General features: G+C 40.5%; 2 protein-coding genes and 1 long non-coding RNA gene across 4 annotated transcripts in view; 2 read left to right on the forward strand and 1 right to left on the reverse strand.

The window, feature by feature from the left end:
* The window catches only part of RFTN2 (raftlin family member 2), a 41,082-nt gene extending 36,738 nt beyond the window's left edge, over positions 1 to 4,344 (forward strand). Inside the window, exon 11 of one of the 2 annotated variants that reach the window (XM_068948232.1) lies at positions 192 to 4,344. The gene's annotated coding sequence lies outside the window, so the exon portion shown is untranslated. The remainder of the gene's footprint in view (positions 1 to 191) is intronic. The other variant, XM_009681431.2, reaches the window with a different exon arrangement.
* On the reverse strand, positions 4,319 to 15,623 carry MOB4 (MOB family member 4, phocein). The gene is made up of 8 exons (XM_068948233.1): positions 15,420 to 15,623; positions 13,177 to 13,239; positions 12,508 to 12,608; positions 10,875 to 10,917; positions 10,523 to 10,609; positions 8,713 to 8,792; positions 7,729 to 7,840; positions 4,319 to 6,749 (listed from the first exon to the last, which is right to left on the reverse strand). Exons 1-8 carry the CDS (start codon positions 15,477 to 15,479, stop codon positions 6,618 to 6,620), a joined length of 678 nt encoding a protein of 225 aa, XP_068804334.1. The 5' UTR covers positions 15,480 to 15,623; the 3' UTR covers positions 4,319 to 6,617.
* A 63-nt stretch (positions 15,624 to 15,686) lies between these two features.
* Positions 15,687 to 18,873, forward strand: LOC138067622 (uncharacterized). The gene is made up of 3 exons (XR_011141849.1): positions 15,687 to 15,818; positions 18,460 to 18,527; positions 18,739 to 18,873. It is a non-coding gene; the product is annotated as an uncharacterized lncRNA (long non-coding RNA).
* The last annotated feature ends 232 nt before the right edge of the window (positions 18,874 to 19,105 follow it).

Below are 19,105 nucleotides of genomic sequence, written 5' to 3' on the forward strand. Positions count from 1 at the left end.
TGATTACAAATGAAAGTTGTATTTTTCAAGACGCGTTAGAAGCACAGGCTACAGATGGGCCACTGTCAGTCACTAATCATGTTAATTAAATGCTTATCACTGTCAAGCTAATTGAATTTAAGTTGGTCAAAATAAGAACGCAGGAAAGAACTGAACGAATGTGTTCACAGCATTTCTCTCTACGTTTGCAGTAGCGGGTGCACATCAGACAGGTATCAAAACGCCCCTCCCCTGGGGTGATAGTCCACCGACTGCTGTGGGAGTCTCTCTGCCGCCGTGGAGAGATGCTGGCCGTAAACGCAGTGGGCACATTAAGGCAGTGACAGGAGTAGCAATAACAAACTCCGAAAGAGCACCCTTGCGCGGTGAGCAGGAAGGCAGAATTCAGCGTGCGACGGCAGTGACGGGAAGAACGTGCGAGAATAACTCTGGCAGAAGCTGCTTATTAGAGTAAGCAAAAGTTCTTTGCTATAGTAAGCAAACACAAGTAGTACACAGCTGCAGTACTATTTCAGTTCACTTTTGGAGGGAAAAAAAAGAAACCCTTTCCATTTGCTTGAAATCGGTTGTTACAGTGGGAGCCTGAAGTAAATTCAGTTTTGGGGTTGCTTCCCAATTTCATTATAAAACTCTTGTAGGTTTGCGGTTTGTTTTTCACTGTGGAAGAGCACCTTTAACCCCTCTGTTTGTAGCAGGCCTTTTTCCAAAATTGCAAAGGTGGCCCTGGAGCTGGAGACATCCGCTCAGCTTCTCCTGTTCACCTCGTCCACCTCTGGCTGCTTTACACAAGGCTGCAAAGCGCGGCTTCCCATTGCTCACTTGAACGGAGGAAAAACTGCTGGCGGCCTGTGCCAGCCTCTGTAGGTGACTGCTGCAGGAGCCACAGAGGTGCCACGGGGCAGCAGGAGCCGCCGTGCGGGGGCTGAGGGTGATGGGGGCGGCTGGCGGAGCCGCAGCAGCGGGCGCGTTGTGAGTAGGACGTGGTCTGTCTCTGGCAGAAAACCAAGTACCTCTGGCATATTTGACATGAGGTAACAGCTGCTCTTGCTGTGCAAGCTGCAATGTGTTGCTCCACTTCCAAAAGTATTTTCCCCGAGTTACCAGAAAGCTATTGTCACGTTTTGTGTGTACGCGCATGCGTGTGTGTAGGGGCTTCAGTATTGGTTTCTGCTTTCACAAGTTTTTACTTGTATGAAAAAATATATTGGTCAAAAAACTAGGAACTCTGAATGTTCAAAGTTAGAGCTTTTGAAGTATATCAGAAATATGACTGACCTTTTATAAAAAGATGCAGTATCCCTGCTTAACGTAGTGAGCACTAGTGAATCCTAAAATAAAAAATACAACCAAAGTTCAGCTATATATATATAACAGGTTATAATGCCGTGTTCTAAGTTAAGTGCAGTTAATCTTTCTAGAATACATGTATTGCATGACAAGAATCATTTAACTGCTAACAGATTTATTTTTTTGGCAACACAACAGCTGGTGAGAATGCAGAAAATTCAAGTAAAATAGTATCCACGTGCTTTTAAAAAGGGCTTTTTCCCATACATTTAATGGGATGTCCACAACGGAGATTCCCTTTTGGGACAACAGACTGTTTAGAAATCGAGTATGCTACGAATGTCCATCGGTACCTTTTAGGATATCTCCATCTTTAAAGACAGGCTTTCCTTCTTAAACTGAAATAAAGCCAAATTCCGTTTCAGTATACAGAGGTTTAATGGTACTTCAGGCCTTGCCTCTTGACTCTCGTGATAATAAGGCTTTGAATGGAACTGCTGTGAATTTTTTTCCAATCTTACTCGGTCTACAAATGCTAAATTGCATCCTCTAAACCCAGTCAGCAGTTCCTCTGTAGTTAAGGGTATCCGACTTTTTAATGCCGTTTATCTTACATGCAGTACATAAAGTTATCCCTGCTGTAGAAACGTTAATCCAGATTTTTCTCCTAGCTGTCTATTGTCTTTCACCTTACAGAGCTACTACATTTAGGCTCTGTATGGGCAACAAATGAAATACAGGTCTCCCACCCAGAAAAAATGGCAACCTGACAGGTGATAAGCATGAGAGAGAGTAGCAACAGAATAAATTCTTCAGCATGGTTTTGATATAACTCAAGGGAATGGTGACAGTGGTGAATAGCAGGCTTAAAAGATACTTCTGTATCCAGCTGACTGTGGAGCTCATTGCCGCAGGACACCGTGTATAAAACGACGTGGATTTAAAAAGTGACCAAATTCCTGAAAGGAAAAAAATCCATCTTATTCCCTCTGCAAGTCACTGAATTAGAACCTGTTGGAGGCTGCAAAAGTTGGTATGAGTGACTGCATATTTATCCTATTCTTTTTGCTTCTTGTAAGCACCGGTTCTTTGGCGCTAGGTTGACTGGCTTGAGCATAACCACTGTGAGTTTACAGCTGAGAGAGAGTATTTTCCTGCTGCAGAGCTCTTTCTTTCAAAAATCAAAGGGAAGCCCCTCCTGCAAAAATCAGGGAAACAAAGTCACTTGCTCACATCTCCTAGTGTGTACTGCACGTGAATTATCTGACGTCATGCAGTAATTTAAGAACACAGAATAAACCCCATTTTCTTAGGGCAGAGATGTTAAAACAGAAAAAAAATGAAAAAGCTTGTGAGTTAAATGATGGATAATCTTCTCTTCCTTCCTGTGTAGTTAAAGTTCTGAAAATCAACTATATCTTTCCAAAAGTGAAAAGGGGAGGGTGTATGTTGAGTACAGGGGATTCTAATTTAATCTACTTGTTCTAATTTGTGTAAGAACAGTAAATGAAATGTTAAGGTATGCCTTCATTTGTACTGTGATCAGCACCTTCTATTAATGAAGTTTGTAAAGCAGAACAGCTCTCAATTAGGGAGAGTAACCCTTTTGGCAAGTTATTGTTATTTCATATGTTTCTATTGTATATATTGTTCTTACTCAGTTTTCATTTAAGCAGCATGTATTTCACATACTCAGTTATCCTGTGTCTTTTTATACAATTACTGGAAGAAATAATTGCAAGTCAAACCTAAAGCATGGATGCATTCTCTGACAAAAAATGTAAATAAACTAATTTATTGAATAACAGCTTCAGCTAGGAACCTGTGTGTCTGAACTGTAATAGGAGAGTCCCTTACCTGTATGTGACACCGGAAATGCCCTAGAACTGTTACAAACAGTAGAGATGGGCGGCAGTTAAGCCTGTTCCTGAACCTCTGCCTAAGACTGTTTCTCTACTTCCTGGTTCTTAAATTGATTGGGCAGAAAATACTTTAATAAGATTTACAGGCAGGGAGCAATTATCCAGTGTAAAAATTCTTTTTGTGCCTAGTTCGTAGTTGTCGCAGCAGTTTATTACATACCTGAGCAACTACAATAAAGGCCCTTAATTTCTGATAAGAAACTTTGGATCATCAGACAAAATCTCATTTCGCAATCTCAATTTCCCACTGATCAAACGAGCCATCGCTTTCTTCATTATATTCATCTCAAACACTAAACTGGTTAGATCTCAACGAACACCTTTCCTCAGGCTAGAATTGTATTTTCTAAGCCTTGTTTGTATGTGTGACACACTAGGCAAAGCTTATTAGATTTATAACCATCTATTAAAAGCGCATCAGGTTTTAAAACTTTAAGTCATTGTCTCAACAATTTGCTATGGCTTAATTTACAGGACGAAAGTGTTGGGAGTTAGGTTTTCAGAAACCAGAGTTTAGACAATTAGTATCGATTAAACAAGTAAGTGAACACCCTTAACTACAGGTAAGCATAACTTGAAAGAGAAGTTTAGAGAAACTGGTCCGATGACATATTCTCGTCTGTTTAAACAGATGAAGAAAGTCTGACAACAACCAAGAGAATTAAAATTTTGGAAGTAGCAAAATTACTGTGGCTAACCGCTGCAAGGTATGGCAAGCCAAGCATCAGGAAAAGCAGTGATAGCTAAGGGAAAAGTGCCTTGAAAGTTATCCTTTTCTTACAATAGGCGCTTGCATACATGACATACTGACAATAATGTGCTTAATTGGGGTATTGGAATGTTCCTTTTCTGGATCTCACTAACTAACGAACTTTTAAATTCTAGAAGCAGCATTTTCTGAATCCTGAGCAAAGTACAAATTTGAGGTCTGGCTTGAAATTTCAAGATGCTGAGTATGATATTTCTCTACTTTTGAAAGAAAAAAAACGAAGTCTACATGCCTCATACCAAAGATGGGAGAGCACGAAATTTTCTCTCAGAAGTATTCAGTTGCCTGCATTCTTTGGTGAGATGATGAAAAATGAGAATCACTTATGAAAATATACTGGTATGGATAAAGAAAGTTTAATTTTAACCTCATTTTGTCTTTCTTACAATATCATTCAAAGACAGCCTCCGTTTCCCTATTATGCAGAGTGTAAATTCAACCTGTTAACGTAGTTACTAGACAAATCAATGGTTTACTTAGGCTAACTGAAGTTTCATGGTACCATTCAGGCACATGTGTGTACGCAGTACTCGTGTAAACAACAGCAAGGGAAAATACAAGCAGTGTTTCACTTAGGCCTTATATATTCAGCTTAGACAGTATAGTAAGTCATTTTTACAATACACATCTGAACAAGAACGAACAGGATTAAAAGTTCCAGGGTTTTGTTTTGAAGTGAAATTCTTAAAGCATGAGAAGAAGAGGTTTAAAGTTTCAATGCAGTCCTGAGCACCACATCCTTTTCTTCAGTTTCTTAGAGTAGTTAGTTAGCAATACCAGTTACACCTTTTTGCCTGTTTTGGTCACCGTGGCCAATATAAGCGTGCAGAGTGACTGTACAAACAAATGACGCCATGGATGGTCCTACAGTAGACTGTAACAGAACTGAATATATTTTACTTCCTCCAAAAATACAGTCTTCCTACCTGCAATACAAACTTCAAAATATATATGAAAATCAAGTAACCTGGTCTCTACAAGGCAAATTATAACTAAGGGTATAGACAATAACTAAAGCTACTTTCACTCAGACAACATCTCATGCAATTATCTTGTTGACAATTATATACAATGATAAATATGAGACAAAAAGAGCTGCTGAAGAGTACAGCTGTTTAAGTACTTTGTAAGCCTCGTCTCTCTATTTTCTCATTGTTTAGATTCCCTTTACATCCAGGTGGTACAGTTGCTTGAGGTGTGCTTGATTTGTTTTAAAAAAAAAAAAAAATTAAGGCATGTTCAGTATAGTATGAAAAAAGACTTCTTAAAAATAGGTGGATTCCCTTGTTTCCACATAAGCATAAGACAAAGTGTAAATTACAGAAACTTGCTTAGTTAGGCAATTTTGACCTGCTCAAACAAATAAAAGAGGGCCCCTGGCAACCTCTAAGAGGAGGACTCAGCTAAATTTAAAACTTTCTAAACAGCTAAGCAAACTTCATCTAACATAAGAACACTGCTAGTGCTTTTAGACCCTGCATTCATGTACACTTAGCAGTATGTCCGCTATATTCATCTTTAAAACATTTAATTTTATCATTTTAGACATGACATAGTTAAGCAGCACTCATGGAAATTTTCAGTTATTGCAAATCTGCAAACACAACTTGAAATAAACATCTGAAGGGGAACAGAAGTGTGAATCCAACTGTTTTTCGTATCTCACAGAGTATAATTCAGGTGAGTGGATGAAAGCAAAGTAACATAGGTTGAAAATATGATTAACTATTGCAAAGAGTCAGGTTCAATTTTTCAAGTATTTGGAATGCTTTTGCTAGGAATACAAGCAAAGACTACGCTAGTGTGTTATGTAGTGTAATGTGATTTTTTTATTTGAGGTATAATCTGTAAGCAGTTGCCATACATATGCACAGGTATAAGCCATTGTCTTTTCTGCCACAGTTACTCTTTTAGAGAAGTTGTGGACAGGAGAACAACAGAATTCTGGCATAACAGGACAGAAACCGTCCCCTTTCTGATGTACACAAACCTCTACTGTTAAAACAAAGTCCAGAAAGTATGTCAGACATATATCCATATATGTTCAATAGCATAGTGAAGTTATCCTTTTGGTATTACTAATACTATAGTTCCTATTAGTGTTTAAGATATACATATACAGGAATATGTACATCCAAAAGTAAGTCTTCAAAATAAAAGCACTCTTTTTAAAAAATAAAAGCTAAAGTAGGAATAAGCTACATTGTAAGGAGCTTCCTGCAGAATTATATATGTTGATAAACTCTGAACTAAGGCTAATACAGCTACTGCATTAGGAAATGGCTTGCTGTGAAATCTTAATCTCACTTTTCCCCCACCCAATCAGACACATCTTCAGGATTGTGATTCAATGATTGTTTAGCAGCAATTTTAGAGAACTGTAAATTCTTTTATTAACAGGCTTTATAAACAGATACTACTACTTTTATTTAAAAACCATGAGTGCCACATTGATGAATATACAGCTCATGAATAACTTAAAAGTATTTCCCGTATTAAAAGGCAATGCACACAGCATACAAAAAAGTATACTAAACAAAGCTAGGAGGATACGTGATTGAAGTGTCTAAAATGATATATACAGTACATAATTAATGTGTTGCATGTGTTCAGTACAGGCTTCTGTGCCACCATTCCCATCATGCCTCGCTCTCTCCTGCCACCGAATTTTGCACTTCCTCTTCCAAAATTGGTACAATCAAGTTATCCTTGGACATCAAATTATACTTCATCACAAATTTTGTGAACCGGTGACACAAGAAGGTTTCGTTCTGGAGATGAAAAAAAAGGGGGGGCGGGGGGGAGACACAATACACACAGAAGGAGTATTTTAAACAACGGAGAACACACTAAAAAACAACTGCTCTTATGTAAATTGCCTTATTACAAGTCTTAGAAAGAAGTAGCAATACTTAAATGGTAAAGTCATGTTACTTTACATGTTCCCCTTTACTGCTTGCTTGTATTTACTGCAATAAGCAAAAAAATCCTACTGAAGTTAAAGCATACAGCTTAAGTCACAGCTCAATTCAACAGTGCTTAGACAAGAATATATTCAAGTATCAATGCAGTGCTGATTCCCTATCCAAAAGAGGAGTTTAAATTATAAAAGAACTCTTTCCATATCTGTTCCAACAGTCTAAACTGAATATGCCAAGGGGTTTCCTTTTACTTCCAACTATACCCCTAATCTTCTATCTATGGATTTCTATTTTTCAGTCAAAAAAGTTGGAAGTTACTAGAGGTGCACAGGGTGCCATTAGTTTCTCTGTTGCTTCATGGTTTTAAAAGTACAGTGTTTATATACTTTTTTTAATATATGTATGTGTATGTATGTGTGTGTGCGTATGTGTGTATATGTGTATACACACACACACACACAAATATATATATACACTGTTGTGTAACGTGTATACAAACAGGAAACACATAAGCAGTACAAACTATACCAACTGCTGAATGCATCCAGGAATCTTTAGAACAAGATGAATTCGAGTTGCTTGTATAAAAACTCGTAAATTCTGCCCTTTTATTCAAACGAGAGAAACCATAAGCAACTGAGTGATGTAAATAAACTATAATACATATTTAAAAAAAATCTTAAATTTGAAGGCCAAAGTAATTTACGCCATGGAATTTTTGTTCTTATAAAAATGTAATTTATGATAATCAGTACCTCATTTGGTGGCAGATATTTTGGTAACATTAAAAGAAAATACACGTTGCTTGAGAAGTAAAAAGGAAACTTACTTCATATTCATCAAATATCTGCCGATGATGAAAATAAGCATGTGAAAATATTCTATAAATCCTTCGGCACACTGATCCTAGTTTGGCTACAGAGGATTCCTTTATGCTAACCCTGTAAGCATCAGAAGAAAGGTTACAAAACATTCAGTTTTATAGATCTAGTTAAATTCATGTCAGTATGTATTTCAGTAGTCATTGCAATTCTGGTTATTAAGCTATACTATGTAATTTCACATAAAATTTAGATTTAAGTGGTGGAGGTATCTGTGTCTGCAATTGCTGATTGTTGCAATAGTAAAAATGTTGGTGCATCCTGCACATTTAAAAATTGTATTCTGACTACAAAAAGGCTTTGCCTCTAGTTGAGAAACATCATCAGTTACTCACGTTATCGCTGGATTTCTGGTTTCCAGCAACGATGGGCAAAGGGAAAAAGATTTCCAGTTGTACCTCCTTGCCAAGGCAGGATTCCCAGAGAAGCACAATTCTGACATTTCCAGTTATGTTTCCATGGTCTGACATGCGGGCTACCCACTGAATGCACTCTGTCTTCTGTGGTCACTAGTGCCCCACGTTAGATCAACACTGGCTTCTGGAGGCTTTTCAGTGGAGTAATGTGTAAGTTCTTTGAGTCACTGCATCTCTCTAAAGGCTTTCCTGTTATTTAGACTGGTGCGCCACCAGTGGAAACCCCTTAGTAACACTGATGTTAGAAAAACAAGCAAACAAACCAACCCTGTTTCCACCTAAAAAACATCCTTGTCTGCTCCAGTAAATAGCAAACTAATTCAACAGGCAGAAATTCTTCCTAGGCTTAAAAATGACGGCAGCTGTAGAAACAACAGTGACGCGTACTGCAGGATTTTAGCAGGATTCTATGGAAAACGTGTTATGCATTTCTTTGTATTTTTTGTAAGTGTTTAGGTGACACCAATTCCCTCTCTTCCCTCCCTCCCTCCCTCCCTCCGAAAAAGTATTTTTTACCTGCTGGGGAAGTATTTATTGCTATTCAGAAGACATGCAGCTCCATCAAGTGTGTGTCTAGTGTAGTCTATAGCAGGACACTACGAAAGTAGAGAGAGTGAACACACACGAGTGCATGCATGACATAGTCATATAGCTTGTTTAAAGAAAAACAGTTTGAGTTATGTTCCCTGATGCACAAAGACTGCAAAGGAGAATCCTTTTAACTTCCCTACCCATTTTTATGCCCAGAAGTTTCACATAGCTTCCCATGAAGGTCTGACTACGTTTCCCTGCAAGTGAGCCATTTCTCCTCTCTGTTTTATAAGCCACGTCAGTTATTTCAGAAAAAAACGTTACTATGGAAATGCGATCAGGCACACAAGTAGTGCCTTTCACGCATCTCCTTAGTAAAGCCACATAGTAAGAATACTGTACTGGAAGTATATTGGAAATCCTTACTTTACAGTTCATTTGTTTTCCACACAGTCAAGCTGCTAAACTGTTTCTTGAATAGCCTAAATTAACACCCGATCAAAAAAGATTACTTAAAAAAATTCTTGCCTCTAAATACATCAATGTTTTCTACCTTAACAAAGACAAATTAAAACATTAACCTGACTAAGGATATAATAAGCCAACCCCTGGCTCTGAAATCGGGTACGCAGAGGAGGAAAAAAAAAAAAAAAAAAAAGTAAAGATGAACTGGGACTGGCAGAGAGAGCAGGAACATCTGTATATTTTGTCATTCCCCAGCTTAAAGAAGACTTAATAGTTGCATATTTTCAGCAGCAGTCGCTCAAGGGTGCATAATACACTATCTGACCATCAGTTGATGGCCATTACCAAAATGCAAAACAGCAAATTAATGATACGTGTTCAGGGATAAGCAGCATTACCTCCTCTTCTCTCCGGATGGGAACACTGTGCAGGTAGAATGTGGTCAATCTATTTGCTTATAGCTCTAAGATATAAAGCCACTGACTAGAACACAGAAAAGCAGCCTCAAGGTTTCCAATCTGCCGAAGTAAAATGCACGCATTGCATGCCAATATATTTGGGGAAAGGAGGGTTGAAGTATGGATTGGAAAGGAAGTTGGCCTTCAGAGCTAAATGAAGGCATCTTAGCAAATCCTTTAAGGGAAAGGTTACAGAACAATAGGAAGTTTAAGGAGGACTGATACCTTATTCTGGAAGGTGAAGTACAAAAGATACGATAGACTGCACTATCACCATAATCAGCAGCAACAGAGGAAAAAAGCCCTTCTGAAGGCAAGGAAAATGATTATCAAGTAGTTCGAATAGGAGATCTGAGCAAAGTTTAAGGTCACTGGACACTCCGGTAAACTACTGTTGCCATGCTTGATAACCCGCTTGAGAAAAGCATTTTTATGAGTACGCTACCTTTTAGGACTAATTTCCCTACGAATGTGCACGTGCAGTCACTTTCAGAGTGAGGCTTCTGTGCCTAGTGCTATGGATCAAGGGCAATGGTTGAAGAGGACAGCATATTCTCAGCATGTATGCCTTCTCCCAGTAAAGCAAAGACCTTCCATCGAGTTTCAGGCTGTCTCAGCACCAATTAAGAGAGGAGAAAGGATGTGCAAAGTCTCTTTGATACTGCTGTAAAAAGCAGCTCCTTCCCACTTCATCCTCCTCTTCTGTAAACCAACTACAGAATGGGAAAGAAGGAAGCCTGAAGTGATGTTCTTAAGCCACGTTAAGTTCTGTTTGACGGAAAGGCTGTCCATAATGTTCTCCCTGTGAAATACCAAGCTGTACAAGAAAATTCTATCACTCGTGAGGTCAATTTTACAAAATACATCCATACCTCTTTGGGAGTTTTATGAGCTGCGCAAAGAAAAATCCATTGTTCAGTTGCTGTCATCTGAGTACATGTGTCTGGGTGACATTCGCTCTGTTAAAAAAACAATTGTTCAGTTAAGAAAATCACCCAACAGCAAAAAGCAAGCTGATCTTCTCAAATCACCTTCTTGCTCCCTTCCCCCATCAAAAAAGATTATTTGCCAGAAGTCTTCTAAAACTCTAAAAAACTCTTTTCTGAAACCACTGCTAAGTCTTGTTCTTAGAACAAGAAAGCTCTGCAAACTGATACTGCATCTTACAATACAGGGACAGTCCCTTCTCTGATACCAATATAAAAATATCAAGAAAAGAATTACCTGAAGCTTGACAGCTAGTCCATTGAGCTCAAGGCAGAATTGCCTAAAGAAACGTGAACACAGCAGCATCAAAATCAAGCAATTTGTTTCCCCACAGGAAATACTTAATACAAAACAAGATTACCCATTCCAATCCTCTTCACAGATCTCTAACATTTTCAGAAACAATTTTTGTAAAGAGGAAAAAATACATCAGAATAAGAAAAAATATATATTTAAAGGACACCATCAACATAATTTCACTTGATGTGACGCGTGAAGAGACATACATGCAATATGCTAGGAATTAACACAATATAAAAACTACAAATTGACAGAAATAGAAGTTGCATCAGCATTTTTTTTAATCATTTAGTGGGAGTGCTTAATAGAAACTTTCTTAAGGAAGAAAGCGTTTTTTGTAATAAATATGAATAAAAAACATTTATAAAACATGTAAAGAACACTTCAAGAAAATTAGTTTCTTAAAAACGGAATCCTGCAATCATTCCATCCTTTTAAAATATATCCCCCACATCAATTAAGCAGCTGAAGTCCCACCACCAAATCATCAACAGATTGGGTCTTCTAGAGATACCATTCTTTAATCAAGTTGGAACTGAGATAAAATGTAATGAAGACAATAGGACAATGCTGCTGACTTTCATTAGAATGTACCTGAAAGTGCATTCTTTAACTTAGACAACTCGCCCCTCCATCCTCCAAGGAAAATCTGAATACATTTTCTAAAAGTGACAAATACTTAGTGAGAAGTCTATGAATCTAGGATGATTTCCAGTGGGTGAAAAGGACAGAGGAAGTTCTTAAAACATACTTCTGTTGCAATTTTATAAACGTTTTTGTTCCTCTTTTGAGGAGACCCAGTATCTATTGGAACTATTCTAGACCAGAGGAGAGAAAAACACAGCAGAATGCAAATTCGGGATGTATAAATCTAGGAGCAAGTTAAAACTCTTCTTTATCCTATATACTTTCAAGAATAAGTTAAAAGACAAGCTCCGAAGAAGAAAGATGAGGACACAAGGATAGTAAAGTAACGCCAGGAAAATAAGGATTAAAACAGAAACGTAGGGGTGAATTAACCGGCTATAAACCTTTCAGGCACAGTCTACCCCTAGACTGGACCCATTTATTATACTGCATAAAACAAACTGAGAGAAGAAGAAAAGGTTCCGCGTTTCCTTACAATGAGAAAAAGAACTGTAAGACATAGCTACGCTAGCTTTCCCAGCTAAAAGCTATTTTCTTGTAAGTTACAGAAAGATCACCAGGGAGCACCGGGAGGGAGGGAACTGACATTCCCAGTAGCAGAGGTGAAGAACTGATGAAATTAGGAGAAAATGCTATGGAAATTCATGGCTGTCTTTTCATGCCCAAAACATGCTAGTACAATTTTTGAAGTACAAATATTTTCAAAAAAAACCCAAGAACACTAGATCAGAGGGCATCATAAACCTTTAGAAGATCCAGGGACTTCAGAAAATAATCTAATACAAAATTCTAAAATCTTGAATAGTGGAAAATATTGAATTATGTTTAAGTTTTAATCTGTCATTTCAAAAAGATTCATAATCACTATCAATTAACAAAACTTAGAACCAGTAAACTATGTTGACAGAAGATGAATTTTTACCTTAAATGTTCATACTTCCATACACCTTCATCCTGGCCTTCAGGAGGTTCAAGGATCTTATCAATGTTGGAACAGTCTGCCCTTATATTTTGCTGGATATACTAAGAGGAGGAAAAAAAATAAAATAGAAACACATTTTCTAGATCCGTTTGTAATTATAGTAAGAAAATATACCTAGGACATTACATTTTTCAGAATTACTTTCCCAAAGATGAAAGAAGTAATTTTTCTTTACTTTAGAGAAGGAGAGATTGATGTACTTAAAAAGAGGCAGAGTAAGAAATACTGGATATTGTAAAGAACACTGGATCTGAAAAATGCCTTTCCTGAATTAGAAAAGGTAAAAAAAAAAAAAAAAAAAAAAAAAGTAAGTTTTATAGCTTTTTTGTAAATATTCCTCTCACAACGAAAAAGTCAGACAATCCCTTTTCCTTAAATCTGATTGGCTGAAACCAGACATGGGAATTCCAGTTATTTCTACATATAAAATTAAAAATTATGTTGTTGTTTTTTTGTTTCTAATTTATCGATATAGGGCATTTAGGAAATTCCTTCTTGTGCAGCTATATTGCAAGAAGGAAAACAGCACACCCTGCTTCCTGTATTTTACCAACACACAAAACTCGGGAGACTATACTTATAAACAACATTTCTTATAAATACAGATACCTGCTGAACAGCTAGTGTGCTATCCATTTCTTCAAAGGATTCATCAGGCCAATTGTAAAAATCCTGTTAAAAAGAGTTTAAACCAATTTAACAAAGAGAAGGCAGGGAGGAGTGAGCACGCTGCTTAGAATAAGCTTACAAGCGCAGGAAAATAGATGCAGATGTAGTTTTTACAATTCCAGGAAACTACATCTTAACCAAAGAAGCACATAAACTTGGCAATAGCAGGCTGAAATGGCACTTGCACTCCTAATGTCATAGCATTATCTTGAAATGAAAGTTAAAGTTCTATTTGACTTGGCGTACTATAAATATCACCGTTCCCACGCATCTTCCTATATCGCCAATGTAACCTGCATTTTTAAAATTAAATATTTGCATACAGTGCCCGTTTTACATGTTACACCATTGTAAGACTGGAAAAGACAAAAGGTTTGCAGAGACTGGGATCACAGAAATGGTATTAAACTACAAAAACCTCACTATATTCCAGTAGTACACCACTGAAGACACCTTCTCTAAACTGAGATAAAATAATGGAACGTTGGCCTAGCGCGGTGCTACACTCTTTGGTATGGTCGGTATCCTGCTTAACTGCACGGTTATCAGCTCTGCTAACCCACAGTGTTTACTGTAGTTAATGATAAAAACCTCACCAGGTTTCGCCTCAAAGCCAGCTCTACTTCAGTAGGCCACAGCAATTCCCATGGGGGAAAAAAAGGCTATTCCTAGGCATGTGCGTTTTCTTACTTTGCGTTTTACACATCTAAAATTTAGTGCTACTCCCTCTTAGTGTCCAGAGACATGGTACATCAGCTTCCCACAGCCATCCCAGCAGACACAATGAATAATTCAATAAAAATCTTCCAACTCTGAAGCCTGGCAATCTGTTCTGGAGAGAATACACGCATCTCTCTAGGAAGGAGTGGATATCTAGTATTTAAGTATGCTTAATTGTACTTACATACGGAATAGCTGTACTACAGTATCTTGAATATAGACACAGAAAGTAGTACTTCATCAGTATATACAAAATTCTTCAACCTACAGGAGCTTCATAACATATACATAATTTTACCAACTCCAGTTTTATGTGCAACTTACTCTATTTTTCAGAATACCCAAAATTTATCAAGCAGAAGGCATACATTATTCCATTTCCTTCATAAATTAATCACGTATAGAGCAAACTTATTTACAACGTAGTTTTGCCTCTGTACAGCGTGACAAAAATTAACGGAGAAAAGACTTGTTATGATGGCATTTTTCTGCAACATTCACATGCTCCTCTGTTTCTGACCAGGATCTCTCCACACAAAAGTAAAGTAAGTAAATCTTGTATAAAAGTCTCACAGATAATTTCATATCTGAAATGATCTGCAAAACGTATCTTACACATCTGAGATGTACCATTACAAGATGACCTTGAAAACCCAGGCATAAAGTGATTCCACTTTGATTAAGAGAAGCAATTTGAAAACAGTCCAGATTCACTTTTGTGAAACGCGCCAAAGTTACGTAAGAGAAGGGTGACTTATATCTCCAGAAGAACAGGCCAAGTTGTATTTTGGAGAAGACGATACAGAGCTTCTACCAAAGCCTAGCGGTACGATCACACAGTGGTCCCACAGACGCCGATCATGCATTTCGTATTTTAATATCAAAAGCAGTAAACCCAGCTGCATGTATTAAAAAAAAAAACAACAACAACAACAACCCCGTGCGTTAAGAAAGCCTAAGACCTAGAAGAGCACGCTTTGCCTCAGTTAATAGCACGTTATTTGCGCCCGTGCTCCACAGTGTCACCGACGCTACAGGCATTGGGGCCGCGCAGCAGATGACAGTGACCGCACGAGAGGCTACGGCTCTCTGGCAGAAGCCAACTGCAAGCGACGCGACTTGCAGGGCCCTGCAAACCCCGGGCCAGCCAGACGCTTACCCCGCCGCCAACCGCCCCACAGGCCCCGAAACGCTCTTCGGGCCCGGGGAACAGCGGCGCGGGGCAAGGCCGGCCGCGGGGGCGGCGGGAACAAAGCCGCCCTGCGGAGCGGGGCCGCCGCCGCCGCCCCCCCGCCACGGGCCCCGCACGGAGCCGCCCGCCGACGGGGCGCCCGGCCCGACCCGGCCCGACCCGACCCGACCCGGCCCCAACGGCCACCCGGGCCGCGCGCCTCCCGCCTCGGCGCTGCCCTGGCCCCGGCCCCGCGCGCGGGGCGGTCGGCCGGGCGGCAGCGGCGCCTCACCTGGGCCTTGGTGCCCGGCCTGTTCCGCCTCAGCACTGCCGTCCCCTCCGCCATGACCATAGTGACAGCGGCGCCAGGACCCGGATGCGGCAGCGCCGGGCGGGGCGGCGGGCGAGGGGGAGGAACGGGCGCGGCGGCGGCGGCGGCGGCGGCGGCTGCAGCAGCCGGCGGGCGGGGGAGGGGGCGGGGCCACAACGGGCGGGCAACGGCTGCGGCGCGCGGCGGGGAGCGGCCGTTGGGCGGGGGCGAGTCTCGCGAGAGCGGCGGCGCTGAGGCGGCCGGCCGCTCCCTGCGCGCCGCCCTGGGCCCGGCGCTGCCCGCTGCCGTCGCCTGGCCTCCCCGGGGGGCTGTTAAGCTTATCGTAGGCTGAAAATAGGTCCCTGCTACCAGCAGAGAGAGGTTTTGTAAGGCTGGGGTGGCCTGCGGGGGTAAGGGGTGGGGGGGGGGTGGGCTCTGTCTGCGGGGAAGGGAAGGCGGGAGGGAGAGGTGGGCGAGGGTGCCCTGCTTCTGGCGGGGAGCGGGGAGAGCGGAGCAGCAGGGGGCAGCAGGCCAGCCTGCCTGCCCCTGAGAAAAATCAGTATATACGTGGCCTCTGCTGCAGGCTGCGTCCTGAAAAAGGGAGAATACCGGTACCTGTCTCTGTCCTTAGTTCCACGACATGACAGAGTGAATGCTAGGGGGTTTTGGGTTTTGTTTGTTTTTTTCCCTTGCAGCAAATCTGTTCTAAATAACGTGTTTCGCCATCGTAATTCCTTTTCCTTCTACCCTGTGAGAGTGATAGTATGTGAAACTCTTCTGGGTTGAAAAATCTCTGGTTGTGATTTCCCATGGGAAAGCGAAGTGCATTTTGAGTACTCTCTTTGCTTGATCCACTGGGAAGCCTGCCTTGTTCTGGAGGCCAGATTACAGCTGAAAACTGGGATTGTGTTACCTCCTGCCTGGATGCAGGCACGGGCTAACCAGGGGAACGGGCTAACCAGGGTGTTTATATTGACAGGAGCAGCCATTCCATTCATGTTACACAGTAACACAGAGGTGGTGGTTTTAACTTCCAGCATGTGAATTCAGTTTGCGTTGGTTACTGTTTTATTCCCAAACTACAGGTCAGCATTTCTGCCCAAGAGATGTTAGTTATTTGAGTCACATGGTGACAACTCAGCACTTTCGAGCAGTGTGTGTAAGACACCATGAAAAGGTTAACAGCATGAGGAGAAATTGGTGCGTTAGGATGAAGGGTACAAATGTCATACTACCTCATTAGATCAGCTGTAATCCAGTATTAATTTCTGAAGCGATTGATGCTATAATTAGCCAGTCACAAAACCAAAGCGCTGCTAGCTGGTTAAGTCCCCTACAATTCAGCGTTGTTCTTTTTTTTTCTTTCTGTTAATGTTTCCAAGGTTTAGCTGATATCTAAAGCACAGGAAAATGGGGGAGTTGATATTTCCATTTGTCCCTGACTTTTAATTCATGGACACTGGGGCTTCAAAAATGCAGATAAATCTGGCTAAGAACAAACACCTGTCAGTGAGGAATAGACTTCAGTTGGTTCAGTCTGGAACTGGCCCATGGTTTTGCAGAAAAGAAATCTGTAGTATTTCTTAATAAAGGTTTTCAGGTCTGTAAGTCTCTCCAGTTGCCCTTATTACTGGAAGCTGCTCTCTCTTTTTTTTTTTTTTTCGATTGCAAGTTGTTTATAACAAAACTAAATCAATAATAATTTCACTTTTTTTTTTTTAACTTGGCCCCCCTTGTTCATGAATGAAAAGTGGAATGTTTGCCCAAGGTGTTATTGAATATTTGTGTGCAGTGAGGCACCTTGCCTTCTTTTCTTCTCCCTCTACTAGGACGTAACAGTTTCATCCTCTTCTTATTATGGCAGGGTAACATAGGCAAGATGATAAAAGATTTTCTGAAAACAGTACAGCTACTTCTAGTGGAAGACCTTCTGAAATGTTAGGAAAGGGAATTAGGAAAAGTAGGTGCAGTCCACTTTGTTTCCTCCAAAATCAGACTGCCTGAGGAAAGGCTGGGAAGAATTGCATCACCCCAAAGAATCATGTGGGGCAGGTCTGCATAACATTTTTGACCTGAATTAAAGCTTTGGAATAGTCTAGAAAACAATGGAAGAAAGGATTCTAAACTCCTACAGGAATGAACAGCCAAGAAGGAACATTTGTGGCTGATACTGCCCTCCCCTGTAAAAGCTGGAGGATATAGAAGTTGGCAGGCAGCCATGGACTAAAAAACAGTAATGGCAGATGGATCACCTTGGCTGTGTAATAGTTATCTTGTCCTTGCTTACAGCGATAGCCTTACAGTGCAAGAATAAAATGTTCTCTATGTCTGTTGATTCAGTAGACACTTAAGCTTATGTCCTCCATTTGATTAGGCCTAGGAGTGCATTTTCTTTTACATCCCCAAATTTCTCATTCCCAAGAAGTTCTCATGAAAATGTGACTTCTTCTTTTGTCAGTTATGTAAAGGCTAGCAGGTACACCCATGCAAAATATTTTATTAAAGAAGCCCGATTTGAAGGTGCTGAAAACGTCCAAGGCCTGAAAGCGCAGGCTGGAGGTAGGATCGGCGGAAGAGAGAGAGAGAGAGAGACGTAACTGTGGCGTGTGAGTTTGGCAGCGCTGCAGTGCCGTTTCGGTGCAGTCCTGCTGGGGAACAGGTTAGTACAGCAGTGCAGCCTTGGTTGAAGAGTGAAAAAAGTACTTACAGATAAAAGTAGGTAGTGCAAGTAGTAAGTGGGATATGCACTACCGCTGTTCCTCTGTGTCTCCTGGCCCCAGTGCACCCCCGTGGATCACCATGTCTCCTAATGCACAAAAACCTCATGAAATTATCTGCCCTGAAAAGGGATCCTATGTAAGTTGTCTCTCTAGAGGACGTAATTAAAAGAAATTCTGAAGTGTTAGGCCTAAACATTTACCTGTTGAGAGTTGCTTCATACTGCATCTTTTTCTCATTGAAAGGCTATTTGGTTTCCATAAGGTAAGTAGGTGGTAAACGTTAAATACTTTCCCATCTCCAGCAGCCCGCTATGTGACTACTCCAAAATACCTATGTTATCATGGAGGATAAAGGAACACTTGCTTCTCAGTAAGTTTGGATGTCATTGCACAATAACTTGCCTTTTAAGATTCCTGTAGTGTGATAATCTTACATTTCAAACATAAAGTACAGTACCTCACTGGGATTATTACTGTAAAACTGCCGTAGGGCAGTTTTGCATTTATTTAGACTCTTCCTGTTGGCATGCATTCTAATTCAGTAAGAATTTAACTACTTGAACGCTGCAAGTTTTGTCCAGTTTGCCTACAGCTCCGGAATAGGTGGTAGCCAGCTGGAAAGCAGCACGCTACAAAACCAGAGGTGGAAGGGGGCAAAAGACATTACAGCCAAGATCATCCAGTGTTAACTCCTCTTCTGAGGGAGCTGCTAGGTGGTAAGTGACATCTCTGTATGTAAAAGTGGTTCCAGCTCACCTGTATGCTGACATTTATCTGAGGGAGGTACCCTGAACCACCATGTCAGAAAATACATCATTTTACAGAGCGTGTCAAAGCTTAAGTCCTCCACACTGCAAATACTGAAGCTAAAAAAAACCTCTGTCATTACAGTCCTTATTGTTTTCTTCAGAAGAAAACAGTAAGACTTACGGTTTATCTAGTAATGTT

This window comes from Struthio camelus, chromosome 6 (genome assembly GCF_040807025.1).
Source record: "Struthio camelus isolate bStrCam1 chromosome 6, bStrCam1.hap1, whole genome shotgun sequence".
Lineage (NCBI taxonomy): Eukaryota > Metazoa > Chordata > Aves > Struthioniformes > Struthionidae > Struthio > Struthio camelus.

Bases quoted from the DNA above. Each gene is read 5' to 3' on its own strand.
- MOB4 (XM_068948233.1), bottom strand. From the start codon at position 15,479: ATGGTCATGGCGGAGGGGACGGCAGTGCTGAGGCGGAACAGGCCGGGC. The intron at 12,609-13,176 runs GTATCTGTATTT...TCCTCCTCTTAG, and splicing joins GCACACTAGCTGTTCAGCAG to TATATCCAGCAAAATATAAG. The intron at 8,793-10,522 runs GTATGGATGTAT...CTACTTTCGTAG, and splicing joins CTCATAAAACTCCCAAAGAG to TGTCCTGCTATAGACTACAC.